Here is a 22106-nt window from a genome sequence, read left to right as displayed (position 1 = left end):
CTCCTGCTTCCAAGCGGTCACTTCTTGAGACTTCTCCTGTAAAAAGTCCAACTTTTTTTTCTTTTGTTTCTCTATATAAAGTAACATGAATTTATCTCATTGCTTAGTATGATCTGTATGTATGTTTTTAAATCCTCAGTTCAAGAAAGACTTTTTTTGGGAGAACAGTTGAGTAACTGACCTTGACAAATCCATCCCGGACAAAAATTTCCTAATAGTGTTTGTCTGATTATGAAAAACGATGACCTGTAAACATAATACAACCTGTTCCTCTGATTTTACACTGAAATTCATAGTTAGGCTTATTTTTTGGATTTTAAAAAAATAAATTTTTTAAATGGAGGATTTTGTTTTTCTTTGAATGACTAGGGATAGTGTGCTTAAATATTGGACTTCATATTTAGAAAGTGACAAATAAAAATAAGAATTTCTTCATGAAACAGTGAATGTCTTAATTTTTTATTTATTTGTTTTTCTGTAGGAAATTTAAGATATTCTGTATTTTAGTTAAATGAAGTATAAAATTTTCTAGCTTCTGTGTTTTTGTTTTTTTTTTTTGGTTAGTAAAATATCTAATGATAATGATGTGGTAGTCGCTTTTCACTTTGCAATTGTATTTTTTGTAGATGAGCTGGTGACACGGTACATTTCAGGACTACAAAATACTGAGGAAATGATTCGTTGTGGCTTTTCACTGGCTCTTGGGGCTCTTCCAAGATTTCTGCTAAAGGGCAGGCTCCAACAGGTGAGAGAATGTGGTCGTTTTCATGACAAGAGGGCACAATGTATTTCAAATGAAACCTATGATCGTAATCAAATAAATAATAATGATCATAATTAAAGGTCTTTGTTAAAGAGTTTTGAGGATTGTAATATACAGTAACTCCAGAAAACCATGAGTTTAGCTTGTCGTAGATTCTAGTAATTAAAGTTTAGTCCTGCTTCAGTAGTGTTAATGGTAAAATCAGAGGCTGAATTATCCCTTTGCAATGGAACACTTGTCTAAAGGGAAAACTGAGGCATATTGACAGGTCATGGTGAGAAACCAAATAATGTTGTGTGCTTGATTCTCTCATATATAATCTGCCTCTAAGTGTAGGCCATTTATCATAAATAATATAATGGTTTTAAGTATCTCATTTTTTTTTCAGGTTTTAGAAGGTTTAAAAAAAGCTACCATAATTTCCCCTGAAGATGTGAGCTTTGCACAATCCAGAAGAGATGCCCTAATAGCAATTGCAAAGTATGTTTGTCATTTTTATTTTTATCTACTTTTAATTATTTCTCTAGATGTTTTCTACTTTTCATTCTGCTTTCTGATGCAAGCTCACACCATAGTTCTTGAGATCAGTTACACTATGACGTACTCATTTTCAGTGGGGAACTATGTGCCTCTCCATTGTTCAATATATCTTTGGTTCAGAGGATTATCACAAATCTAATGATGGAGTACAGACTCTGATGTTTTTTTCATTTTAAGTCAATTAGCCGAATACTAGAATATATTGCAAAGTTCACCTTTTTCATGGGCAGCAATTTGGTGAGCTTTAGTGAGAAGGAAGAATGCTTTTTTTTCCACTCAATAAAAAAATTGAATATTTTTAAAGAAGTTGTACTTTTTATCTTAAGACATATTTTTAGTATTGTCATGCCACACTGTAGTTAATGTTAATAGTTTTATAGCATGTACATTTTTAAACTGTTACAGTGAAGAAAAAAATCTCTTTCCTATGTTACCCATGCCTTTGGTGAAAAGAATTGGTAATGTTGAATTCAGTGCACGTAATATTAATGTAATATTAATATTTGCTCTTGTTTACTTCAATGTAATAAGAATTTAGAAACTGACAGGCACAATGAACATGCTTCTTTTCGTAGTATTATAGACACGCAAACAGTCTGCTTATCTGTTGAGTTTTCGGCCTTATTTTTCTTTGTTTTTAAACCTGAACACTGATAAGAAATCCTCAAATAGAACGCTGTAGACTCAGAAATATTCTGCATACTGTGTAATACTAGCTACAAACAAACAAAAAAGGTGCTTAGAATACTGTCTGTCCAGGGAAGTTTATTAAGCAACAGGACAAAGCTATGATCTTAATGTTTTCCCCTTGCTAGTGTTGTAGTGTTTATTTTTTCATTTCATTTTCTCTTTTTAAAGGGTTTGCCAAACAGTAGGTGTAAAGGGAGAAGGATCTCAGGAAGAATATGTCTGCAAAGACAATGTTACTCAGATTTATGCTACGCTACTTAATGGTGTGACTGACTACACCACAGACAGCCGAGGAGATGTTGGAGGATGGTAAGATGCCTTGCAATTGGGGACTTCAACTTAGCTGTCGTGTTTGATGCCTAGTTAAAAAAAAATATATATATGTCTTTTGGAAACCTGTTAAAAATAAGCACTCCAATCTTGTCAAGAATTGGGTATAGGTAGAAATACACTGGGGTAAGAGATATGGAAGGTGAAAAGAAAGGCTGACCAGAATTTTTTGACCCCTGCTTCAGAAATGAATAAGACATGAAACTGAAGTTTTGCCTTGCTCTTATTTTGTGGATGATATTCTTGAATAATAGAAATGTATTTAGTTGGAAAAAAACAGTGATTTAAAACAACTTTTCTAGTTTCTTTAAAATAATATATTGGTGCTCAGTTATTGAGCTCTTCTATTGTACGTTCATGGGATTTTTTTTGCCAGGAGAGGGAGCAGTTGCATAACTTGTGAGTGACAAATTTTCAAGGTTAGTGACCAAGATTTTAAAAAATAGAAATAAATTTAAAGTGCCGTGGTGTTGACTCTTTTGTAAGTTTAAAGTTTCAATGAATGCAGCTCTTCGGTTTCAGAAATAATTAAATCATAACTTTGTTATGATTTCTAAATGTCTACTGTTGTGAAGTTTACAGTAAGAGGTATAAGATTGTGGCAGTTGTATTTTTACTGTATTTTTAAAGTACACTTTTTTATCGTATAGTAATGGCATGGTACTATGCATTTGATAGATGCTGTCTGTTTCCCCACTATTCCATTTCTTTATCTGAGTAAACGCTAAATACACCACAGGCAAGCTTTGCATGCGAGTGGTGGTTTCTAATCTGTCTACAAAACTCGAGTCAGATGTCTGCAACACAGGAAAGCATAACTCAAATAGCATCAGTGCAGTTTGCGTGAGCAATAGCAGCTATGGAGATGTAGTGGAACAGCCTGCCATGTAATGCTACCTTACTGTGAACTCAGGCTCCTTGGACACTGAAATGCAACCACCACATTTTGACTGCAGCCTAAGTTAGCCAGATTAAAGCTATTGCCAAAATTCTTTCCTGTGTGCCAACTCAATGAGGCACCTCAGGGTACAGGGGTGCATATTCAGGACTGTAAATTAACCACCTGTTGATTCTTCAGATCCAGTGTCCATGTATGCTTTTATTGCATCCTTGCAGGAAAAGGAAGTACATGAAAAGTAGTGGTATGAAATTACTTTGTTGGTTGAGAAGATTTCCTTATTTTCCAGTTTATTGAAGAAGTTGTTGTCTAACAGTGCTGAGTCACATTAAAGGGCTTTGGTGTTTAGTTTCAATCCTGGCCTGGCAGAGTGTATGAAATGCTTTAGAAAAATTTTACAGCTACTATCCTCTTCTGCAAAGGGTGTTTTTACAACAGTAGTACACAAACGTGAAACATAATTTCCATTTAATTTAATTTTAAAAATATAAATATTTAAGGTTACTCTACTGAAAGTTGCAGCTAAGACTCCCCAGGTGAGCAATGATAGAGTGCTACTGAAAGAAAAGGCTCCAAACTAGTAATGTTGTGGCTATTGCAAAGCTGGCAGATCTCATAGAAGGTGGTTGCAAACTGTGATGGTAATTGCTGATTTGGGAGGGCTATAGTGGGCAAGAAGTGAGTTGTACCTTGCAGGCGGGGGAGGGAGGGTGCCTTGTTCCTCAGCACACTTCTTTCTGTGGCCGCAGCCCTCTCAGTCATTTGCTCCCTCCTCCCTGCTGCAAGCAAACCAGGCGTGTTCTGGAGCAACCTTTAGGTTCTTCACAATACTATATACAGATGTGTTTTTTAAAATTGTACAGGGAAAATAAGTTACTTTTATCAGCTGGAGTTAATGTGTGCTTGTAGTTTTATTTATTTACTTTTTGTTTATTTACATTTTTACTTTTAGTTATTTATTTGTATGTACCTTGCACCTTAGCCTTCATTCCTGATTGTTAAAATTGTAGTATGACAGCAAGGTTGTGTGGGGAATGGAGTCCACAATGTAAAAAGACAGTCAAAAGAAATCTTGGGAAGAAGGGAAATAACAGGACAAGAAATCAGAGAAGAGTGGGTGTGTTTGACTTCTCAAATTTAGAAGAGGAAACAAAGATGCAAACTGTAAGGATCAAGAACAGGTCGTTCCAGCTTGCGCAAGGGATGAAGTATCTTGGCATTCCCTCACCTTCTTCCTCAGCTGTCTAAAAGCAAGAAGGAGGTGAGTGGGCCTCTAACTTAGAGGATACAGTGACACAAGGGTAGCTGAAACAAAATGTAAGAGCAAGCATATAGGGTGTGGTGAGTCAGAGAAAGCTAAGAAGAAAAACAGAAAGTTTAGGTAAGCTTTCTGCTTTCAAAATTAGATGAGGTACTAACGTAGATAAGAAAGACGATGGTTAAGTATAATTAGTTATTCAAGTTAACTTCCACATGTAACAGCTCTCAGATAAGTTCCCCATGCCTATTGTTAATCCTTTTGTCTTTGTCTTAATTTAAAAACAAAACAAAACATAACTCTACAAAGTGGAAATTTTCAAAGAAATCCTGAGGAAATTAAATTCCCAACAGCCATTAAAATTCAAATGTGCTTTGAGCACCGGATTCTTTTAAAGCTTCTTTGACAATGCCAGCCAAAATCAACAGTCAAAACATGTAAATTAAAAGGGGGAAGGGGAAGCTTTTCTCCTAGCAAACTATTGCCTGCTAAATACTTCTGTGGCCTCTCAGATATGAATGTTTTCTCATTATGTTTCTTTTAAACCATTGACTAAGATGGAAAGATAGGGGGAGAATTGCCATTTCTCCAGAGAGGCCTTTTCTTTGGTGTGTAATTTTTATCTTTCTTTAAGGGAATCGTGGGAAAGTTTAACCAACTTTACTTTCCATATGCAAACTTTACATTTCTTTTGACAGATTGTTTGCTGGGACTTGTCCAATCTGTCTACAGGTGTTAGACAAGACTATCTGAAAGTCAGATATTATATGAAAAAGGTAGAAAAACATCCTTTGATGAAAGATTGCCAAACTTATATTACGCTACCTAGGAAAAAATGATGTAATTTACCCTTTTTTGTTGTTATGACAAATGTCCCACCCAGTTTTAGATTACATGGACAACTCTTCAGTTTACTTTGGAAATTTGAAACAGGAGTATGTAATTTCACAGTAGGCAGGTGTACCTTTTCATAAACCTCAATATATTTATACTTTAATTATTACTGAGAAAGGATGAACATATTGGTCCTGGTCTTGAAGATGCACTTCAAGTACATCCTAATGTTACCTCAGCTGATCATTTTCACAGAACTAATTATTATTTAGCATATGTATTTAAGCTATTCAGAATGACTATTTTTCTTATCATTGGAAGCATTAAGCTTAAAAAATCAGAAGAATATGACACTAATAGTGCTTAAATATCTCAATGTGAAAATGGGGGATTAGCATTTTTAGAAGATTATTTGGAGCAGACAAAGCACTTTGTTTTAAAAACGTCTGATTGCATACTAAATATTACTAATTGTTATCAATTTTAACCTTCTTAAAATAAAGAATAAACCTGATGATATCTGGCTGGAATGAAAAACAAGATGGTCAGGCAGGGGATTTGCCTGCAAAACTAGGATGGCTGTTGTACTGTCAGTGCAAACGAGGGCTTTGCTTTATGGAATGGGGATTGGTTGTGCTTACAGTTGTGTGCACTCCTCTTCCTCCCGTAAATATGATTGCTGCTCTCGTTGGTCAATGCTTTCAATATTTTCTACCTGTTTAAATTTTTGCCTGTGTCTGCTTAACTTAACTGCTGCTGTGTTTATTTAAATAAGTTCTGATGTAACTACTCTAATGTATTTCTGTTTCAACAGGGTACGTAAAGCTGCTATGACAAGTTTAATGGAAGTGACGCTTTTGCTGGTTCAGAATGAAGCGGAGTTAATTAATGCCAACATGTATGCTACCTGTTCTGTTTTTGTGTCTTGTCTTGTACAAGTACATTCCAGTCCATACAAGAAAGCATTGCTTATGTATTGTGTACTTACTCCTTTATTGAGTATGACAGAAGTGCATCAAGTTTACACTCGTACAGGTGCTGAGAATATTGTGTCTGCTTTTCAGAGATGCTAACCTGAATGAGAGAAACCGTGTGGCAGTCTCACCTTTAAAATACAGTGCATCTGTGAGATTTGCACCATACTTGCAACCTTTGTGGAGCTTGCCAGTATTATTCACTTAAATAAAAAGCAAATTCACCTGTTTACCCAGAGGATTGCATCATTAATTTGGAATGTGATAAAAATGTGGAGATAAGTTTGTTTTCATGAATGTCATCTTTATACATCTATTAGTAAGAAAATACAGGAAAACAAAATTTACACTGAGCTTCAGATTCTGAATTTTGTGAGTATTCCTTAGTGTTTCTAACAGTAAATGAAAGAATACTTACTGATTTTTAAGTTTAGCTTGAGCTACAGCAAAACTTTCTTAATAATTCTCAATAGGTGTTAGTTTGTGAATAGAGCATATCCAATGATTAGCTGGATATATACCCAATTTCTAATTTAAAAATAAAAATAAAAAAACACCACTAAAAACAAGTGACTGACTATTAGTTCTTCAGTTGAGACACTTGGAAGGAAAATACTGGATTCTGTAGATATCTGGTACTCAGCCAGTGCCCATTGTCCAGGGGCTTCCTTCTGTTGCAGAGATTATTCATGTACAACATAGAAGAGTATTCCTGCCAGCTGGATCAAAAGAGAAAGGATCACATGTTCTATGTGTTCTGGATGTTGCTGTAACTGAAGGATTCTAGCTGTTTTTACTATCTTAGTTGTCCTTTTGGAAGTTGTAAAGGGCCTGAAGAACATAGTTGCTGGGAGTTTAATTATGAATGTGAGCAAAATTGGGTATTGGTAGTAACTAGCCAAAGTTGAATCCTCATTTGGGATATATGTGATTTTGGGATAGACCTTGTACACTGGTATATCTGCAGTTTTACAACTGAAAATGTGTTTTTCCAAGATTCCCGCTCTATTTCCGTTTGAAATATAGTAGTTCATCCAATCCATAAAGCACTATTGTATCTTTTCAGATGAAATGTTGTATCAAACCCTGTAGTACTAGTCATGGCATTTTTTGATTGATATATGTAAGACAAAGCTCTAGACATTCTATCACCGTGTTGATATCTTAAATAATGTGTGCATTCATTATAAAGTGTTAAACCAGACTAGTTTCATATCAGAGTATTTTTTGATATAATTGCAACAATTTAAAATTGAAATACATGTTCCACTTGTACTACATGATGAATTGTTCTCTTTCTTGTAGTTGCAAACAGATTATGTGCTGGCTGGCCCAACAAGCAGCTGAAAAAATTGATAAATTTCGAGCTCATGCAGGATCTGTGTTCCTTACTCTTTTACATTTTGACCGTCCTCCAGTTCCACATATACCTCATCGAGAAGAGCTAGAGAGGATATTTCCAAGGTAATACATTGACGAAGGTTTCCTAAAACAGTGAAAATAAGAAGATGCATACACAAAGTTTACCTAACACAAGCAACCTGATCCAAATTCTGTGCCAAATCCGTAATATGGTTATATATTTTATTGAGGAACATTCGGTGCTGTTTCATAGAGTTTTATTGAAGCGTTCAGTGAATATGCGTAAACGTATAAAATAGTCAAGAACTTTCAGCACAGGTGCCTGTTAAAATAATGATTTCCTAAGGAGACAGGGCTTATATGGTAATGCTGCTTATGCTTTCTGTAATTTCTGAACCCACTGGCCAATTTCATGGTGAATGGTAGAGATGATATCTGTAGTAGATAGAACAATGGAGTAGTTGGTGGGGACCTTCAAACATCATCATGTCCAACTGCCTAAGCACTTCAGGGCTAACAAAAAGTTAGGGCATATTACTAAGAGCATTATCCAAATGCCTCTTGAACACTGATGGGCATGGGGCATCAACCGTTTCTGCAGGAAGCCTGTTCCAGTGTTTGACCACCCTCACAGTAAAGAATTTCCTCGTAGTTGATAGGAAATAGTTGAGAGGCCATTGGTAAAACAGATATGCTGGTGGTTGGGCTTTCGTAAACCTGTTGTTTATGAAATGTGCAGTTCATAATCTCATTTTCTCTTCATAATGTGAAAGCTTGTATTTATTGGGAGTCCCTCTTCCTGATTTTTTTCCCTACTGGAGAAGACTGATTGATCAGAATGACAATTCCACAGTAGTTTTCTGAGATAGAATTTCTAGTTAAAGCAAGAGAAAAGCAGCGAGAGCAACTTGCTTGTGAACGGTGATTATCACCCTTGATTGAGACAAGCAATATCCAACTCTGTATCCCCATTCTGTTTGTTTTAGCAGTCTCAGCCTCCTGCAATTCTAAAAGTGGTCTGTCTGTAGGCTACTGATTGATCTGTAGTGGGTTTGTGTCAGCCATTCCTGGGCTAAGTCTTTCTTTCTATCACTTGTCAACTAGCTGTTGGTGGGAGAGAATGGGTAATGGAATGGTGAATTACGTTTAGTTGTTTTTTGTTGTAGAGAAAAGTGCTTTTGAAAAGGAAACTGTGGTTCAAATCCCTTATCTGAATCTGGACAAGAAGCTGAACATAATTTCAGCCACAGCCAGAAAAGTGAAGCATTGTTTTGTATTTTCCTCATATATTGGAGTAATGATTAATTTGTTTTTTTAGGTAATTCAGAGCCTTTCTTCACTGATGCTGCTTGAGGATGAGAGAGGTATCTTAGGACTGTATGGAGATGAAAGACAGTGCACACACATTTTAATTTTCTTTCCTTTCCCCAGGTCAGAGACAGAAACTCTAAACTGGAACGCCTCATCAGAAGCTTTCCCTCGAATCACCCAGCTTTTGGGTTTACCGACATATCAATACTATGTGCTTTTGGGTCTCTCAGTGTCTGTTGGTGGATTAACGGAGACAACGGTAAGAAAGCAGGGTGACTTTTCTCTTTGCTTGGAGAATGCATTTCTAATAAAATTCCTGTGTTAAAAATCTCATTATTCTTTTTTCTTTTAAAGGATACCTGACTTTAATTAGTAATTGTCAGTATGTGTTTACAATATGGTTAGAAATTTCTTGATTTTTGTTTTGATACGTTTTCTTAAAAAATGCCAAAGAGATACCGAAAGTTGCATTACAAAAAACTGTCATTCAAACATGAGAAAGAACTTCTTCAAAGTGAGGGTGGCAGAGCACTGGAACAGGCTGCCCAGGGAGGTAGTGGAGTCTCCTTCTCTGGAGGTATTCAAGGCTCGTCTGGACACCTACCTGGGCAACCTGCTCTAGGGAACCTGCTTTGGCAGGGGGGTTGGACCCAATGATCTTTCGAGGTCCCTTCAAACCCCTACAATTCTGTGATTCCGTGAAATGTCTGTCTGAACCCTCTGCTCTTTGCAATCTCTATTTCATTCTTCTGTCTATGGACAGCACCTTATCATTGTTTCTGGTAGTCTGTTAAGCTGCCAAAATCTTCAGGACTCCAATATTTAATGTATCTGTCTGTCCTTCCATTACAGCTTGTGGTAGTTTCTGTGTTCTTGGTTTCAAGATACTTGACTTCTAACATTTTTGCTACTTGGTGTAGCCAAAGATGTAACACACAGAAGCAATATATTTGTGTAAGGACACAGTTCAGCAGGACACTACAGAGAAATACAAAACAGCAACAGAATACTTTGGACTGCCAGTAAAATCTTTAAATTGCAGTGGTCCTGTAAGAGAAGATAGTGGTCTAAAACATGAGGCAGCACCCCAACAGCGTTTGAGTATTTCTAAATAAGATTGCTGTCTGTAATTAAGAATGCTGGAAGAAGAGTGGTAGGTGTTAGGAAAGTTTTTGTTGAGAGGGAACAAAACAGCTCCTGCTGTTCAAAAAAGGAAGGAGGTAATCATTCATTTTGTCTCCCATGGCTTGCACTTTTCAATCTTACCACATGATATTCAAAAATACATCCAAATGATAGGTTTTGCCTGATGCCATAGGTTTTGCACTTGTAATCCAAAGATTTCCATATCCCTTTGGGTTTCATGTAGCTGAGGATTTGGTGTCTGCAAGTCTCATGTATTTAAACCAATTTTGAAAATTTTCATGTTTCTAAACTGGCAACTAATTACATAGCAACGGCTATTTTAAAAGTTTGAAAACGTGTTTATTGGTTTGTGACAGTAATTAGGGGATAGACAATGTAACTCTTAACAGATTTTTAATAGCAGATGTGCACATGAAATTCGTCTTTTAGTCAAACAGTTAATTATAGGAGGCTCCACTGAAACCAAAGTTATTCTTATAAGTATAAAAGGAGAGGAAAGTTGTGGAGGAACAGACAGACGTTCTGACTACTAATGAAAGTCAAAGGAAAATTCTTATTCAACATTTTAATTTCTTTCTTTCTTCCTTTCTCTCCTTCTCTCCCTTTCTCTTCCTTTCTTTCTAGTTCTGGTTGTGCTTGGTTTTGCAAAGTGTAAACAGTTCAGTTACTTGTAGCTGCTTCGCCTCTTACCATCTGCCAGTATATTTAAGGAAAGCCTTCTGTAGCGTTTTCAAAATATGATTTTGAAATGTTAACTTTCTGTGACCCTGCATTTTTCTTTAACACTAAAGGCTTGTTCCTGTTAAAATATTCTCAAGGGGTTTGACTTTGGAAAGAAAGTGACCTAAGTCTCTTTCAAGCCATATAGAAGTGCAAGAGAGGCTCAAACTGTATAGTATTTACACTTGGGGTTAAACAGTTTGTGGTGAATTACATTTAGTATTTAAAATGTGATATATAATTTAGAATTGATGTCTTTTGTAATGACTTATGTTTGAAACTATTTCATCAAAGCCAGTAGTGATCTTTGCTGTATATCCAGGGACTCATTTAAAACATAAATTGAAAAATTTTAAGAGTTGGCCCTATTAAATCCATATGAAAGAAGCAAACTTTTAAAATGTTGAGTGAAGGAAAAGGGTTATTCGAGTATGTGTTTTGCAGTAATGTGCATGTTTTATAACTTCTTCCTTTTCTCACTGAAAAAATATGTACACAAATACACACATAGACGTAGAAGTTAGAAATTTAGGCTTTCTTGTATACTGCAAGACAATGTGAGTTCAAATGTTGGTTTATTTTTAAATCTTCTCAGGGTCTTAGCAGGAGAAAGACTACTGTAATTCAGTGGTCAGCAGCTTTTCTTCCATAGTTAAAATCGCTCAGCAGTATATTTAGCACGTACAGTTCTTTATTTTGCTTTTTAGAGAGATTTGCTGAAATGGGCTATAATGGAGTATCTCAAAAACATTGTGGTGGCAGAGTGGTTGCTGAAAGAACTCTAGTTCGAGCATTCGAAGTAATCTGAAAAAAGGGAAGATGTCATTCCCTCTGGGATTTGGCATTCAGCAGCATTGCCTTGGTTCAAAGGGCACTTTCTCTGTGTAAAAGAATCTTCTAATTATATATCTGGCCTGCAATAGTGCATATTTCTTATGGCTGCATAAAAAGTCCTCTCAGTATACGAAGATCAGAACTGAACAATGCTGTTCTTTCTGTGCTTCACAGACCCTATAGTTTCAGGGGTCAGGATATAATTTCATGACTGTTAACTACATTACGTATAAAATCTTGCTAAAGCACAAAACGTACTGTGATTTCCCCACCCCCCACCAAGGAGTGAAAATTACTTTAAAAAATGTTATAGAATTTTTATGTAAAATCCTAAAAACCTTAAAAAAATCTATTTTGAATTTTATACATTTTGTCCTTGTACTGGAATCCAGTACAAGGATTTCACCAGGAGACACCAAAAATCTGTAACAACTACAGTAGCCAGCTCCAAAGGTATCCAATGAATTAATGTGTGTTAAATCACCCCCCAAAAAAAATAAAGCCCATCTGTCTCATACTGGTGTCAATATATTCTGTTTGCCAAATAGATAATACATTTTATGTTTGTTTTTTTGTCCCTTTTTTTTTTTTTTTTCCCCTCAAAACTGACTTATTTGCCTGTTATATTTGTGACTTTGTGCATGGCTTGGACAAAATATTGGGCTTTGAACAGATGAGTTAGTTGTTACAAAGGAAAATGTTGGGACATTTGTAGATAATGTGAAAAATCAGAACAAACAGTTCTGAAATGTCTGGTTACTGTGACTAATTATATGCAAATTACTGTATCTTTGGTTTAAAGGAACAGGTTCCAAATGCAGTTTTCTTGAATGACAGTTCTCCAGCAAAATACATTTGAGAATTATTTCTGGCATTCTTTTATTAAATGGAAAAAAAAAGTGTGAATTATTATATTGCTGCTCTTCTTAAAATATCACTGACTTGAACTTTAGAGTTACTGCTCTCCAAAGAGTTGATGAATTAAAAGGAATGCTGCAAGGAGAATGAGGGAGACATGGTTTCATTTGTGCTAAAATTTGAATGATATGCAGGGTTGGTTTTTTTTTCAAGTTACTGGGAGAATAGGCTACTGCCACTTCAGTGCTGCAAATTTGTCAAGATTAGAAATGATCCGAAACCAGTATAATTTATTGAGTGTAATTTAGTTTCTTCCACACGTGTTACAGGAATGTTCTGACCCTGAGTAGGTCTTCCTCTGTTTCAGTGCTTCAATGAAAACTGGAACATTTAGTAGGTATCTGTACATAAAAATGCTGATTTTGTTCAAGCTCGTCCAGTAGTTATTCACTTGACTTCCATCTGTGATGAGTTAGGTGCAGATCACTAAATTCTTTTTGACCCACAGTGTCAGCCCCCAGCTCCAGGCATGAAGGGGGGAGTAGATCAATTCCTCTGAGTTTTCCGTGGCAGCGAGAGGGAACCCTGAGCATCTGCAGTCTTTTCTGAAAAATTCTTTGATTTCAGTGAGATCGCTCCAGAAAGTGATCGATGTAATGTTAAAATCTCATTCCTGATGTAGGCCTTGTAATGGGAAAAAACTGTCCACTTTCTCCCGTGCATAGACTCCAGAGGGGTAGTGATAGTTCCCAGGTCAGTAGCAGACAAGTATTCCCCAACTAGCAGGGCTGCTGTTCCTCCTCTTCGTGTCCTTGCTTTTGATAAATGCATTTTTTCTTTCTCTGCATTCTGGAGTTGATGTGTATTTGTATTATGGTATCAGATACCTGTTAAGATATCAGGGACTTTTAGAAGTCTGTGGTTAAAAGAAAGACTGATGACCATTAGGAGAGTATGTCAGTCTACAGAACATCTTCAGTGCAGCCTGTTCCTTCCCCATTGTGTCCCGCTGGCTGTTTTATCAGCTCTGTCCAAGATAGGACTGCTAAGTAAGAATCAGAGCCCGTGTGTGGACGGGGTGTGTAGCTGAAGGACAGCTGAGATTCAAATGCTCTCTTTACTCACCAGGTGTCTAAACTAATTTTCTTTTGGACAAATCCATCTCAGCTGTTGCCTTAAGACTCTTTTCAGAAGTATTGCACTTCAATTTTGCAACAAGTTGACCAGGAAATGATTTCATGAAAGTTTGTTTAGACACCTTACTTATACACAGTGTGCCTATCGAGAGCTGTATTTGCCTTCTCCCCTTGCTGCAGCTATACTTTTTAAGTGTCTCAATCATACTTTTCCCCCGGTTAAGGAGACAAAGCCTATAGGACATGAATTTTATCATCAAATGAACGGTCTCTTTGAACACCATCTGCCTTCAGATATTTGCCTATTCCTGAAGTACGTACTATTGGCTTAAATGACAGCAGAGGCAAGCTTTGACAAATGCTGTTTTTACTATGTTTCATAAGAACAAGGTCATTCTCAGGCTTCCTCTTAAATTCTTATCCAAAGCTGTCTGAGTTCCAACCCATTAACCTCCTAATTTCCTTTCCCGGTCCTCGTGCGGCCACCCCAGGGTAAGGTCGATGTCACACATTTGATATAGCGTGAATTCTGAGTTCTTGTGTAGATGAGGAAAAATTTTGGAAATACTATTTTCAGCAAGTACGTGTGAGCAGTTAACATTATGGCTCAGATACTGTCCTGAGAGGTTATCAGGGGAAAAAAAAAAAAAAAGTCTTTATCTGAGGAGGAAATACAAATTTAACGTGGTGATAAAATGTTAGCTAAATGTGTTGAAGTTTGTATGGTCTGCTCTGCCTATTTGGAAAATGTTCTGTTTATAAGTGTGTGGAGCAACCAGTTGATGTCCACACCCATATACCCATATTTTCATATAGTTTACTTTCCTGCTAATGAATAAACACCACCTTCCTTACAGTTTTTCTGATCATCCTGCTACTGTGTCTTGGTTTTGCACAGCCTATGTGTAGATCTGCTTGCCCTTTTCATTTGTGCTGGTACAACCTTCCTTTGAGGTAGTTTCTTTGAGGACGTTGGATGAATAGGATAGACAAAACAATTGCTGTATACCAAAGTGAAGGCCCAGAAGTCACTGATGAAGAGAGGTGGTGCCCTCCTATCACTGGAAACCTTTTTGGGTGCCTCAAAACCCCCAGCAACCAAACCAAAATCCTGAAACCTCTCCTTTTAGCCATAAACCTCAAGGGAGGTCAATGTATTAAAATACAAGTCTGGAAACTAAATTCCTAACTGTCTCAGGAGTGGAAAATCACAGTGTTAGTAGAGGCTTTCGTACCGCCTGTGGCAGCCCTTGAGAGTGTCCTGCTCACTGCTGGGGCCATAGCCAAGCTATGGGGCTGCCAGATGGGGCTTGCTCCCTGACACCACAGGTATGGCCAAGCTGTTTGGTTGCTGGGGTATTTGAAGTACCCAAAAAGGTTTTGAGTGACAGGAGGGTACCACCTCTCTTCATCGGTGACTTCTGGGCCTGCAGACTGGGCTCCCTGGTAGCACGGCCATGGCTGAGCTGTGCGGCCTACAGGCTGGGCCTGCTCCCCGGCCAGGTGGAAGAGAAGGAGCTGGCCTGGCCCCTGCATGCACTGTGGTTGCTTGAAAGCAAGCTGGGCCCACAACAGCAGAGCAGTCATTGAGTGAAGGCTGTAGCCCGTGATATTTAACAGCTGGTCTGACCTAAATGGACTGCTTCCAGCTGAACCTTAAACATAAGCACTGAAACCTCCTCCTGCTGTTTTTCTAAACTAGCTGATTAGCATAGTGAAGTTAAACCAGGAGTCATTATTTCTGAGGTGTTTTTAATTTTTAACTGGAGTTTACTGATGGTTTGTGTGGCCTGGTGGAAAACACCATGTGCCCAAGAGCTTGCTGCATTACATCAGCCTGTTTAATAAATATTACCTCTTGAACTTCTTGTATGCTCTTTAAGAGCCATAACAATATTATTATTTAAAGTAAAGTAGGATAATCGTAGTGGTTTAGGGATGTTTTATTTTGAGAGACAGAAAATAATGAATCTTTAATGTGGTCTTTTTTGCTACAATGGCAGACCTTAAAAAGGATTTAAAAAACCCACCTTAAGCAAGGATTAATGAAAGTAAAATAGCCATCTTCCTGTCAAATGTTGATACTGAATTTATACACTCAGCCGCTGTTGGAAGAGTCTTCCAGCAGTGCAGGTGTACACCTCAGGTAGTAAGGGATAAGAGTAATTCTGTGGAGTCTATGTTTTTGTGTATTGCAGCGGGGTTTATTGCCTAAGCCTTCATATTTGAGGTTTCTTCTGTTGTAGCTCAGGTACTCTGCCCAGAGCCTTTTCGAGTACATGAAGAAAATCCAGAATGATTCCAGTGAAATGGAGAGTTTTTGTGAAACATTACTCAAGGTCTTTGAGGACAACCTGCGGAATGACCGGTAAAGTTTGTTTTAATTGATTTGTTTTTAATCATTCTTTGAGGAAGACATTCTTGACGCTTGTCTTACCAATATTTTATTTTTTCTTTTCTTAATAAAAATTGTATGCATAGAACATCTTTTTCACTGTGCCTAAATGAAACATGCCTGAACCATGTGAATTTGTTTGAATATAGTTATTCGGTGTGGCATACCTTTGGTAAAGTTTGTAGCAAAGGACTGATGCTAGAATATTTTGTGTTTACTGTAGTGTAATCTGGGGCACAACGTGATAAACATCAATTTTTTATATGATGCGGTATTGGGGATGGTATATTGCTACACACTTTTCAGTGTAAGTCCTGTCTGTGTTTTACTTAAGTAGTGATTTTTCATGAATACTTGAAGTGTAATTCTCATGTGAGGATTATTCCTTAAAGGTAACTCGTTCTCCGTAATGAAATTTATTTCTCTAAGCCTTACCTACCAAACACATATAACAGAAAATATTCCGTAGAAGAAAAACCCACAACTGTTAACAGAACTTTAGATTTTACTTTATTTTGTTTCTTTTCTCAGCTGTTGGAATGGAAAACATGACTATAGATTTTTTTTCCCACCTGACACACTGCGTGTTGGTTCATTTGGTAGTTACCTGCACTGAGAAGGTCTTGTAACTTTTGTTACATGTTGTGGACTATGTTGTTTAGATACTAGACAAAAAAATTATGTTCTACTTTTAATTTTGTTTTCAGTACCCTGCAAGTTTAAACCAAGCATGTTGTTAATTAGTTTTTTTTTTTGTTTTTTTTTTTTTTTCCTTTTGGCTGCAACAGAACGGCCCCTTCTCAGCCAAGGAGGATGATTTAGCCAACATACAGAAGTTACTGAGCAACCCTCTTCTGTGTAAATTAGAGTTCTAATTTAAATGTATGTAGGTAGATAGGAAGTTTCTTTCTTTGCTTCTAATTAAAAATAGTGTATATGTGTATGCCAAGAAGTTTATTTACATTGTTAAATTGTTTTTCTTTCATCAGGGTGTCTGTACCTCTCCTGACAATGCTGGACCAAATGCTGGCAAACGGCTGTTTCGATATATTTACCATGCAAGGGAAGTAAGTTGCTGAAAGTCTTTTTTATTTTTCACTGTGCAACAGGCCTCTTAAATCTTAGGCTGACTGCTGCTGAATGCTGCTGTAGATGTGAGTGCATGGAGGTCTAAGCGTTTGTGTATATGGATAAAATACTTATATTTTCCCGAAGTATGACAGTTGAGATAAATTTTGGACCAGATAGCCTTGAAAAGGTCTTGATGAAATCTGTGACTTTCAAATCAGTGTAGAAGTTAGTTACTGGTTCACTGTTTAATGACCAGTAAATTAATCAAATTCAATTTGTCTGTTTCACCTGGCAGACTTGGGCCAGTATCAGATCCATTTAGCTTCTTTCCTTCACCAGCTTCCTAAATATGTGCTTGTTGGAGTATATTCTTCATTGTACTGTGAGCCTTTAGCAATGGCAATATCATGTTATGGTGCTGCAAAATAACATGCCTACAAGCTATTGCTTCCAAAATCCTACTGCTTTTGTTAATGTGAATATCTCCAAAGAAGTTAATTAAGATTCTCATAAGAATAATCAAAAAGGCATGTCCCAGCTTTTCCACACCAAGTTCTGTCTTCTGGAAACTATTTAGATTAGGAATGGATAAATATGAATAAGGTACTCCAGTGTGAAATCATGTTTTTTTTGCAGATGTTTCAAAAGAGAATGATTTTAATTTCAGTAATATTAAAATCTATTCTACAAGCTCTCATAAGCATCTTGGCACAGCTACAGATATTTGCAGTACTATACAATGTGTATCCTACCAGCATGTATACTGGATTTGGAATCTGTTGATTCAAGAATTACTCACAACAGATACATTTGAAAAGATTTTATCATTCCAAAAGTTTTAGTTGAATCTACTTTTGTTTTCAAGTGTGTATTTAGACAATTAATCCCCTTTTTAATAAAGCAGTCCATTTTTCAATAACAATTTAAAATTCATCAAAAAGAGAACGAGCATTTCTTTTTGGTTTGGTAATCATGGCAGTGATCTGGAACACGTCAGCTCCAGTCTTCCCCACTGAGTAAGTCGATAGGTTATGGGTATAAATCGCAGGTAATGTCTGTCTCCCACATGGGTCACTAAACAGAAAGCGTGTGGTAGGATTATTGCATAGCCATTTGCTGTGTAAGCGAGACTCAAATTCAGTCCTGTGGTGCCATTGTAATGCTTTATTAAAAAGGTCTGAAATAAAATCCAGGGGGATTATGGGGAGCAGGGGGTGGTTTTGAAGTTGATCCAAATGAATTTGATTCCAGTTTGATGATGAAACCAACAAAAAAAAAAAAAGTAAAAAATTATTTGCCACAGCCCAGTGGATCATTCTAATGGAAAGGGAATGAAATACTGTAATGAAGGGTAGAAAGTGGAGGAACTAATTATCATACTGAAGCTCTGGAAGGCCGACTCTAGAAAATTTGGAGACAGTAAGACAGTAAGAAAGAGAATTTAGTTCTTGCATCTGGCAGTTTTTGCTAATATCTAGGTTACCTTGTGGTTGAGAGGGTGTAATCGTGCTCTGTGTGTACTCTGCTGAGAGCCAAGCGTGCCTGGGTTTTGCTGTGCTCTAAGAGCCTGCGTGCAGATCAGCTCTGTGGTACGTTATTTAGCTGGGTGAGCCCAAAATTGTCTTCAGTGGAACGTCTGCATTTTCTTACTTAGGCATATGGCATTTGGCTATGGTTAAGGGATGGATCCTGGCTCTAAGGCCTGCCTGAACTGTTGGCTGACACCTAATTCTCTTTGCATAGAAGAATATGGAAAAGCGTTGACTCTTGCGTCTGGTTTCTTGAGTGGGACTGGTTACCCCCTTTTCCTAAGAACCACGTCATAAAAATGCAGAAGTACAATGCAAAATGAGACTGAAACTGTTGTGTGGCATGAAAGGACATGTGTACACGCAGTTTCAAATACTTTCATATGAAGTGCGCCTATAGGAACAGGGATTGAGTGCGTGGTTGTTTCTCGAAGTCTGACTGCTGGTGAGCAAATTTCACCCTGCTTCAGTTCTGCAGTACACTTCTTGCCTGTCATGCAGCAAATGAAAAACTTCTCCAAGAAGCTGGGAATGAAACATTAGCAGTCCTTGGGGTGTTTGGCTCCCATTTTTTTCCTCCCCCTCATGTTTTCCCACACTGCACTTAGTCTAGGTTTAGCAAGGGAACTTAGGTTGTAGGATGTCCGGCACCAGCACTATGCCTGTACCCAGCTGCTTCATAGTTAGCTGTCACTTCATAAAAAGAAGTATTTGCAAATGCATTTCGAGGTTAAAAATAGATGTTGTGCAGTATACTGGGCCTTTTTTTTTTCATATAATAAAACATTACCAATCCAGAACAAGTAATACCCTACATGGCTTAATTGCAACAGGATTAATGGCTGTTGGCTGAATTAGTTTGACGTTAATTAGGAGCTCAGTGCTCCTGTTAGAGCAAAGGGCCACATGGTGTCACTCCCGCCTCACAGAGGTGCAACTTGCAGTGCAGTTTCCTGCCCCTTCAAGCTGTAGCTGATGGAAGTTTCAATGCACAGCGTTACGTTTCTGACATAGTTCTGTAGGTGAATTTTGGTGTTTGTGAAGTGTTGCTGTTCTCTCAGCAGTCTGTACAGTGGGGCAGGTGGAGCGCTCGGTGTTGCTCCTCTATTTGAAGTCCTTGTGTTTAAAGCAATCTGCAGTTGTCATGCTGGGCTCATTGCTCTGTCAGGGCCCTGCTGAACCTGCCAGCAGGGAAGCAAAGTGTTGAGTAAATACCTAGCACCCAGGTAATCAAAAGGCTATCAGAAGCAGCCTTTGTTGTGCTTGGCTTAGTTTGAGGCTGTACTAGGAAAAGTTCTGCCTGCCATTTTTCAGGCTGTTACTTCCCACTCATCCTTACCTGGCATAAACCTGCCCATCCGGCATTGGAGTTTCCCTCTCCCTGGAACCAGCAGCAGTGTTTTGTGTTGCTGCATGATGAATGGCATTAGGGAGCTGCTCCAGGTTAAAAATGCCCTTCCTCCAGTAAATTTCAGCTTGCAGTAGTTCCTCGATCTGTTCTGCTGCATGCTCATGAATTATGCCAAAATTAGGAAAGTGGTGAGGGGGAGGGAAACCATTTCTTTTGGCAGCAGTGCAAGTGTATATAGCCCTACTGTGTTTGTGAAACTGCAGGCATTCACCTGCTACTCCTCCTTGCTCAGTGTGCCCTTCCTGCCCAGACAGAGCAGTGGTTTTCAGTTGAAAAGCAATTTCTTCTGTAACTATGTTTCAGTTGAAATAATATTTTCTTGTGATACTACATTTCAACGTTCCCAGATTTCTTCTCTGTGATTGCACAACCTGAAAACTCATAATTTCATCTCGGTGTGCACTGCAAATTTGGGAAGCCCTGCTCATAATAATGTGGGCAGCATTAGCTCCTTGCAGTGACCGCTGCAGGCACAGGGCAGCATACATGAAACACAGCTGTCATCAATATCACCAATCAACAACATCAATCATCAACTCACCAGTGGCCACTCTGAAAATACAGTGGTAACTGTCAGCTCCCTGCTGGTAGTAGGACAAGGCGTAGGGAGAGTAAATGGGGGCGAACTAAAGCCACTGGCAGAACTGGAACTGAAGCATTATTTTCTGGTTATGGCTCCGGTAGCTGCAGGAGACGTTCTGCTGGCCTCAGCAGCGAATGATCATGAGAGAAGTTCAGTCTGCCAAGAGCCTGCATGTATTGCTAGTTCCTTGGAACGTACTGTAAGATCAGTGTCATAGCACTCATTGCCCTGTAAATGTGAACAGAATAGCCTTTGAATGATAATTCAGGACCTGATGTTCTCTGGAATAAATACAAGTGGTGTTTGTTACCTGTCCGTAATCTGTGCGTTTCGCAGCAGAGGTCATGCACTGTGGATGCAGTGTCTTGCTGGTGGTCTTACAAAGCACTGTAAGATGGTATGTCCCTGCTGATCTCAGACGAATGATTTATATGTTATATGCTTCTGTGGATTTTTTTTAAAGTAGTTACACTCTTATTGCCTAATAAACTGTAGCATAAAAGAGCATGGCAGTGGCTGTCCTCTGGTTTCATGGCCACCCAGGTGATGTCAGCTGAACTGTTCAAACTGAGTTCACCTCAAGGAGGAAAAAAACCCGTACGTTTTTGCAGTACCACATGTGCCCAATTTACATAATGTAAAGACTTTAGACTGATCCCTTTTCCCCAGATGCTGACTCTGTTTCTGCTGGCACTGTGCCCACACAGGAGAAGGAATTTTCTCAATTTCCTTTAAAGAGGCCAAGCTATTTGAGTCATTTGAGATCACACGTAGGTTAGGTTTAGTTATTACAAATGTGAAATTGGCAAATGACAGAAAGGAAAGTGCATCTGTTTTAAACACAAAATGCTGCACTTAAGGTTATGTGTACCAAATTTATTCCAGATGCTCTTGTTCCAATTGGTCTCTTTGTTGCTATTCTCCTTAGCGATGTCTGTGTTGTTGAACCAATTTAAAATCTCACCTAATTCACTGTGTCGCTGTTGTCCTGTGCTGAAAGGCAGGCATGTATTACAGGTATTGTAATTAGTTGTCTACAAAATGTCTTTGTGTAATCATGGGGGAGTGGAAGGAAGGGAAATGTCACCAAGGTAAGAAAAAAACAGACCTTCCCTTCAGAAAGGGGACACTCTCTCCATCATCCACCTGGGCAAACCACGTCCTCAGACACATGCAGTCTCATTCGTGTATATGTCTTTCTTGTAATGTGTCTCATATGCACGTGCTTTCTGCACTTCTCATACTCTAAAATCTGAAAACAGTGCTGACATGGCTGCAGGCAGTGGATGGTGAGGAATTTGCTCTTTCAGCATCTGATGGGAATATTTTAAATCAGCCCTCCTGAGACTCTGCTTCTGGAAACCATGATCAGCTCTGAAAATCTCTTATGATACCTCATCATCAACTTTGAAAGTGTGGCAACTTTACTTGTTTAGTGTGGTTTTTTTTGTTTTTTTTTTTTC

General features: G+C 38.0%; 1 protein-coding gene across 1 annotated transcript in view; it reads left to right on the top strand.

Moving 5' to 3' along the window:
- TBCD (tubulin folding cofactor D) overlaps positions 1–22106 on the top strand; it is a 126862-nt gene that overhangs the window by 94862 nt on the left and 9894 nt on the right. The window contains exons 28-35 of the mRNA XM_084298331.1: positions 627–745; positions 1152–1243; positions 2162–2302; positions 6128–6211; positions 7593–7751; positions 9081–9219; positions 15901–16022; positions 17039–17116. Coding sequence (XP_084154457.1) covers positions 627–745; positions 1152–1243; positions 2162–2302; positions 6128–6211; positions 7593–7751; positions 9081–9219; positions 15901–16022; positions 17039–17116 — 934 coding nt within the window. The remainder of the gene's footprint in view (positions 1–626; positions 746–1151; positions 1244–2161; positions 2303–6127; positions 6212–7592; positions 7752–9080; positions 9220–15900; positions 16023–17038; positions 17117–22106) is intronic.

This window comes from Netta rufina, assembly GCF_964035555.1.
Source record: "Netta rufina genome assembly, chromosome: 19".
Taxonomy (NCBI): domain Eukaryota; kingdom Metazoa; phylum Chordata; class Aves; order Anseriformes; family Anatidae; genus Netta; species Netta rufina.
The sequence above is the reverse complement of the archived record's forward strand: the minus strand, read 5'-3'. Positions and strand labels throughout refer to the sequence as shown.